We start from the raw sequence: 6,900 nt of genomic DNA on the forward strand, positions 1-6,900 counted from the left end.
CTACGCCTATGTCCTCATTCAAGCACTGACGGAATATTGGTCATTGTAGAACGAAGTTTAGACTTGACAATGCTCATTTTAGAGAATGTTCGTTCAGCAGATGCAGAAGTAACAGGAATTGTGGCCAGTCCTGTGAAGACGCGTGAGAGGCAAGGACAAATTTTTGTTTTGTTTTGTTTGCCAATCAACAGGGGGGGCCATGGCCCCCTTGTGCCCCCCCTTAGCTACGCCAGTGTACTTGGTACATCCAATCTCAGACTTTCTCTTAAGCTTGTTATTCTCACAAGACACCTGGTTAGCAAGCTAACAAGTCATAATATTTCAAGATAATGCTGCTTCATGCTCCATTTAATAAGGTCAATAAAACGTTAGAAACAGACATATAATAGTGCGTCCGACGATATCCCAAAGAAGGTTAAATTTGTCACTCGACCCCCTACCTCTATATTGGGATTGAGCCTAAAGTGTCATGTATTTTTACCAAGACCAGACATCCCGAGACAAAACTGTCATCGAGGACATGTTCCGTGTCTGTTGTACTTCTGCCCAAAATATAAACGGACATTGCACGTACATATCATCCCTGATCGTTTACCTGATATAGCAAGGTAGTTGATGTCATGGCCAGCCTTATTACACAGCGGTCCGTTTTGTCCGTACCCCGTCAGACGAGTGTAGATCAGTCTCGGATTATCCTCCAGAAGTAAATTTGGTCCTAGTGACAGCTTCTCCATAACACCTACACACGTGTAGAAAATGTACAAGGAGTACATTGTGACAAACAAATCATTCTTGTTTAATGACCCAGATAAATACATTTGTGAATTTGTAATAACCTCGTAACTTCGTAAATATTAGTCTTCAAAGTCCATGGTACTATATGGAAGATTGAAAGAGACAAAGTTGATCAAATAGACAGATCAATACTGCAGATCTCAGTAGAAAAAGCTGCAAGTTTGCCACTAACTAAAGAAGAAGCAAGATAATTCCAATACGAAATGAGGAGTAATAAGTAAATATGTGTGAACAGTCAAACTGGTCGGGTCACAATTAGAGCAATATGCCTCGTCTAAACACAATGACTGAATTGACTCTGACACGTACCGGGGCGGTACGGTTCTATAAGTACGTCTGCTGTTTTGCACAGCCTCCTCACCACGGCAACGCCATCAGGCTGCTTAAGGTCGACAGCAATCGAATACTTTCCTCTGCACAGCCGGTCCAAATCAATGCCTGAATTCGCCTATAAAGATTGAAGTGTATCTCATATACTACTGCGGTTAGAAATATATGTGAATTCACATGGACAGCCTACAGTATAACATATGGGATAACTTTAGAGAATAACTCTACGCAAACAAGCATCATGACTCTTGATGGTCAAAATAATGTTTATATAGTGCGGCATGCAGTTATTTGTTAAATATAACGCACTGGCCTACCTTTGTAACTCTCACAACTTTGGCACCAAAATCTGATAAGATCATGCCACAGAATGGCGATGGAGCCAGCCCAGCCATCTCAATGACTTTCAGTCCCGCTAATGCCATTGTGAACAGGGTACACTTAACCTTGAGGAACTGAAACACCAAAAATCAGGCACCTAAACAGCAGACTCAGTCAACTACAAGATGTATGAAAATGATGTAAAACTACATCATCATGTATGAGTATGATGATCATGTAGATCACTGACTAGGCCTACATCAATCAGTACAATATGTTATATGATGTTTAGTTTCTACTCGACAGGTTTTTACGAAGTGGCTACCATATAAATAGATATACACCTAGAATAGACATACCTATGATTTGTAAAATCACATTGAGCACATCAAAGATATTAAATAGATCTCTATCTTTGATAGTTATTCTACCTTTGATCTACATAAATGTCTTTCAAACACGACTTACTTCCGCGGACTTCGTGACAGCGGCGCACAGCGCCCTCTACTATGATCGAAACCAAATATGAGAGGGCAGCACCGTCCAGGACGACCTTGTTTGCTTTTTGCACAGTGCCCGTGGATGCTGAGTTGAGTACAATTTCGTCCATTTAGGTAATGTTCTTGCATTAGATAATTTAGATGATTAAATCGTTGCAGAAGTGCGGAGTCCTACATCCGTAAAGGTTACCGCACATTTTATGATTATGGACATTTCGGCTAGTGTTTCAGTTTGTACGATGAAGTGTGTTGTGATAACTAACCTCTCTCACTGAGTCCGAGTGACAGTGTGATTCACTGAGTCACGGCTCGCTGTCGTGCGTTCAGCCGGCGTCTGAGATTTTCCTCCGCGAACAACGAGATGCAGACTGCAGCAAACATGATGTACTCTTGCAATGAGACAGTTACGTGCCCTTGGCGAAAACTGAAGGTCAACCCAGCAATAGATCTAAGCGAAGGCTATATTATTAACTTCCGTTCTGTGACAACCGGTCAACCCATTTAAAACCTGAGAACGAGTGAAAGATCGGCGATCTGGATCTGGATCTGGATAGTTATCTGCGTAGCCCACGGTTACGTGGATAATAACGCAGGGAGGTGTGCGCTTAGATGTTGTCGTTAGCGATCTATCTATATTCACTAATATGCATGTCGCGGGTAAGCAATTGCATAACGGACAACATCTATTGCCTAACCATTGCACTGCTGTTATGTGCTGAGCTGTACGCTGTTGTAAACTGCTGTCCGGTGTTGCATGGTGTTGCTGGATGTTGCAAGGGTGTATGGCTACTTTAGTACTTATGTGTCATGTATAAAACCATGCGATACCAACCAACAAACACTCACCCAATGCGCAACAATTAATTTCCTAGTAATTTTGCATTTCCAGAAGATGCTAGGCAGACAGTTACCGAAGCAGTTGGGCGCGGTGATATGGAGGCAGCTAGTGCAGACCGCACCCAAGGCTACGGCAGCCGCTCCTGTAGTGAAACCATTTCATTACCAGGATATTCTACAGACAGAGAAATCGCACGACGTGCCGTGGAAGAAACTCACAGGTAGATGCGTGTATGTGTGTGTGAACGACTCGATCCACTTCTTGATCTGCACATAGGTTAGGTTACTCTTCACAGAATTAAGAAGAAGAAAAAGACGAAAATTTTACTAAATCCTGTTTGAATGGAATCACGATAGTACGCGTATGTGTATATAATAGAGTGAGCACTACATGTACTTTACAAGTACGTACGCACACTACAGTTTTTTGCTCCACTGTGTTTTACGTTTGAAGTTAACAGATATGATGTTTCTCGTCTTGCTTATAAGACACAAAGGTTTGATCTTTGATAAATAAAGTCGTAAAGTTTTATTCTGAAGAACCGTCACTACAGTCACTCCATTCCTTCCCTAGCTCGGATCCTCTCTCTCATACCACGTGACTCCTAGCGTCATAAACATAATATAAGGACACTACAACAGAGAAAATCTACACGCCGTTTGTGTATATGTTTGCAACCTAGGTGACTATGTATCCACGGTCGAAGCTCATGGCCGGCGCATCTTGAAGGTGGAGCCTGAAGCTCTTACCATGATGTCTGGTCAGGCCATGGTTGACATTGCACACCTGCTGCGACCTGCACATCTGAAGGTGGGAAGTAACACGCGTATCGTCACCCGTAAACTATCAAACTGTAACGTTCTTCGTACTGACACGCGTAACCAGCACGCAGTGAAGCTCAAAGTGACATCTGTATAACTATTTGATGGCATAAATATTGATTAATAATGTCTTAGCCATCTTTCCTGATTATATGAAGCTCACCAGGCATCTAATAGTTATCATAAATGTCATGCATGTTTATGTGAAGTTATATTTCAAAAAGTTTACATGATGTACACAAAGTCAACTCTATACTGGAGTGCCATAGCATTTTGCATAAGCTGTACAACCATGTTTAAATTTTGTAATTCTTTATCGCAGCAACTGAGGAAGATACTTGATGATCCTGAGTCGTCTCCCAATGACAAGTTTGTTGCACTGGAGCTGTTGAAGAATGCTTGCGTTGCTGCGGGCATGGTGTTGCCTGGTTGCCAGGATACGGGAACAGCAATTTGCATGGGTTAGTAGTAACGATGTGGCCAGTGATCAGTATGACGATCGACCAAATATGGAGAACGACGTGAGACACTATGGGCGCGTTTGTTTGGTTGGATCCATGGATCTCGATCCAATGGATTCGTTGATCTGATTGTTAGTTTGCTCGGATCCACGGATCTCGATCCACCGAACCCGACCACCGGTTGCCCCCCCTAGAATTTTCAGGCCAGGGTATTTTAGCCTAACACCATTCCCCCTCGGGTGCTTCGTGCCCTTGAGCTCGCATGATTCACCCTCCCTATAATTCACTTTTGTATCCGCCACTGTGTGTGGTGAAGAGAAAGCTTTCGAGGATGTGTTGAAGCTTTTGAAGCTTGAAGCTTGTGAATGAAGCTTGAAGCGTGTGATTCAGCATATGCTATTGTCTGCTGCTTGCAGGTAAAAGGGGGCAGAATGTGTGGACGGAGGGCAACGATGAGGAGGCCATCTCTAAGGGAATATACAACACTTACACGCAGAGAAACCTGCGCTACTCACAGGTTTACGACTCGTTCCTTACTCGGCTGTCATTGGATGCTAATGTTGAGGCGTATATGGTCTGCCGTGTATGACGTAATAACGAATAGTTTAGCAGCGAAATGAGGTATGGCATCGTTGTGCACGTGACATAATAAACCAATAATTATACAATAAACTATATAAAATAATATATAATAACAAAATATAAATAATATATATAACAGTATAATAGCATAATATAAAAAATATATAAATTTCCTCCTACAGGTGGCGCCACTTGACATGTACAAGGAAACTAACACGGGCACGAACCTGCCGGCACAGATTGAGCTTTACGCCACGAAGGGCGACGAGTACAGCTTCCTCTTCCTGGCCAAGGGAGGAGGATCTGCCAACAAGACCTTCCTTTACCAGCAGACGAAGGCCCTCCTGAACAAAGAGAAACTTCTCCAGTTCGTCAATGAGAAGATAAAGGTGACATTTTGTCGCGAACTCACTAGGCGAGAACGACGTCGCTAGCACTGCTCTCGTATCCGCGTCGTGATCCTGATCTCGCGACGCTATTGCCGCTGCTATTAGATGTTCTATTGTCGTTAGGTCGTGTAGTGACGCGCGAATCTCGTATGTTGCGACTCTGATACTCTGCTGCTGCTGCTATTAGACGTTCTATTGTCGTGAGGTCGTGTGGCGACCCGCGGCTCCCACCAGGCGTGTACCGAAGAGAGACAGCGCGAGAAATATTCACGTCGGCCGAGTTTCCGGACCGTTGCCACGGCAACGACGTAATCAACGCGTGTTTTCGATCGTTGACAGACGCTCGGCACGGCGGCGTGTCCGCCCTACCATCTCTCCCTCGTCATCGGGGGAACGTCGGCCGAATTCAACCTCAAGTGCGTGAAGCTGGCCTCTACAAAGTACCTCGACAATCTGTTCACGACAGGTGCGTGACTGACGATTCCTCGTTCTGTTTGCGATCAGAGGAAGCGAATGTAGAGAGACGGAGGAGATGTATATAGAATGCGATTCATTTCCGTTGTCGCTCGACGTTTCTGGCGCTGTGCCAAGACCCGCCGACGTCACAATTGAAGTGTGCTGCAGGCACAACATGTGTGAAAGCTAGACGTCAGTCTAGAGACGTCAGTCTAGATGTTAGGTTTGCGCTCGTTCGCGTCGTACGTTGCCGAGGCTTCAAGGTAATGTCCTTGACTGATAGGCAAGGTCGTTAGCATCGGATTAATGCCCTTGATCTCTCTGGCCAAGGTCATTTGCATCAGATTAATGCCCTTGATCTCCCTGGCCAAGGTCATTTGCATCAGATTAATGCCCTTGATCTCCCTGGCCAAGGTCATTTGCTTCGGGGTAACGTACTTTATCAATTAATAACATCTCAACTAATCGCTGATCTTCATTCGAGACACAGAGAGAGAGAGGGACGACGCCCTCCCCTCGACTAACTAATCTCGTCATCGTCATTAGTTACTAACGATAATTAATTGCGACTAATTAATCTGCAGGTAACGAGCACGGGCGGGCGTTCAGGGACACGCAGCTGGAGGAGCAGGTGCACGAGCTTTGTCGCAGCACCGGCATCGGAGCTCAGTTCGGCGGAAAGTACTTCTGTCACGATGTCCGCGTCGTCCGTCTGCCGCGCCACGGTGCGTCCTGTCCCGTCGGCATGGGTGTGTCCTGCTCAGCCGACCGTCAGGTGAGTGAGAGAGAGAGCGCGGGGGGCAAAGAAAAAATAAAAATGTATTTTTTGGGGGCTACTTTTTAAACTCGCGTGCATGAAAATAGCACTCTAAAATTTGGTTTGCATTGAAATCTATGCAAACTTACGGGGGCTTTTTTTTGGCATTTCTGGGGCTCTTTTTGGCATTTCAGGGGCTAAATCGCCCCGTGTATTTTTTTCACTGGCGGGGGGTGAGGGAGAGCGCGTGGGGTGAGGGGGGAGGGAGAGCGCGTGGGGTGAGGGGGGAGGGAGAGCGCGTGGGGTGAGGGGGGTATAGGAGTGGATGTGGGATGGAAGGCGATCATAAATGTCCAGAGATTATGTGTACAAATGCGGCCCCGCGGCTGCGGCAGCGGTGCGGTGTATGTCGGGTTGTTTTCCTCCCCGTGGAGCGTTCTGAACATCGATCATGTTGGTGCGAATCGTTGCAGATCATGGGCAAGATCAACAGTGAGGGCGTGTTCTTGGAGCAACTCGAGACGAACCCTGCGCAGTTCATGCCGGAGGTCAAGGACACCGACCTCAGCGGAGAGGTTGTGCAGGTGTGTGGGCGTGGGGAGGGTGGAGAGGTGGAGGGTGGGGTGCTGGTGGGGTGGGTGAGATAGAGG

At 45.8% G+C, this 6,900-nt stretch overlaps 2 protein-coding genes across 2 annotated transcripts in view; one reads left to right on the forward strand and one right to left on the reverse strand.

The window, feature by feature from the left end:
• The window catches only part of LOC106813032 (alpha-methylacyl-CoA racemase-like), a gene marked incomplete at its 3' end in the record, with an annotated part of 6,865 nt that extends 4,951 nt beyond the window's left edge, over positions 1-1,914 (reverse strand). The window contains exons 1-4 of the mRNA XM_014817077.1: positions 1,878-1,914; positions 1,443-1,580; positions 1,105-1,243; positions 596-739 (exon numbers count right to left, since the gene is read on the reverse strand). Coding sequence (XP_014672563.1) covers positions 596-739; positions 1,105-1,243; positions 1,443-1,550 — 391 coding nt within the window. The remainder of the gene's footprint in view (positions 1-595; positions 740-1,104; positions 1,244-1,442; positions 1,581-1,877) is intronic.
• Positions 1,810-6,900, forward strand: part of LOC106813043 (fumarate hydratase class I, aerobic-like) — an 8,953-nt gene continuing 3,862 nt past the window's right edge. The window contains exons 1-9 of the mRNA XM_014817089.1: positions 1,810-2,060; positions 2,836-3,004; positions 3,467-3,594; positions 3,928-4,066; positions 4,483-4,583; positions 4,831-5,037; positions 5,377-5,503; positions 6,078-6,268; positions 6,724-6,834. Of these exons, the coding sequence (XP_014672575.1) occupies positions 2,839-3,004; positions 3,467-3,594; positions 3,928-4,066; positions 4,483-4,583; positions 4,831-5,037; positions 5,377-5,503; positions 6,078-6,268; positions 6,724-6,834 (1,170 nt within the window). The 5' untranslated portion in view covers positions 1,810-2,060; positions 2,836-2,838. The remainder of the gene's footprint in view (positions 2,061-2,835; positions 3,005-3,466; positions 3,595-3,927; positions 4,067-4,482; positions 4,584-4,830; positions 5,038-5,376; positions 5,504-6,077; positions 6,269-6,723; positions 6,835-6,900) is intronic.

The sequence above is a fragment of the Priapulus caudatus genome, unplaced genomic scaffold, assembly GCF_000485595.1.
Source record: "Priapulus caudatus unplaced genomic scaffold, Priapulus_caudatus-5.0.1 Scaffold717, whole genome shotgun sequence".
Classification (NCBI taxonomy): domain Eukaryota; kingdom Metazoa; phylum Priapulida; class Priapulimorpha; order Priapulimorphida; family Priapulidae; genus Priapulus; species Priapulus caudatus.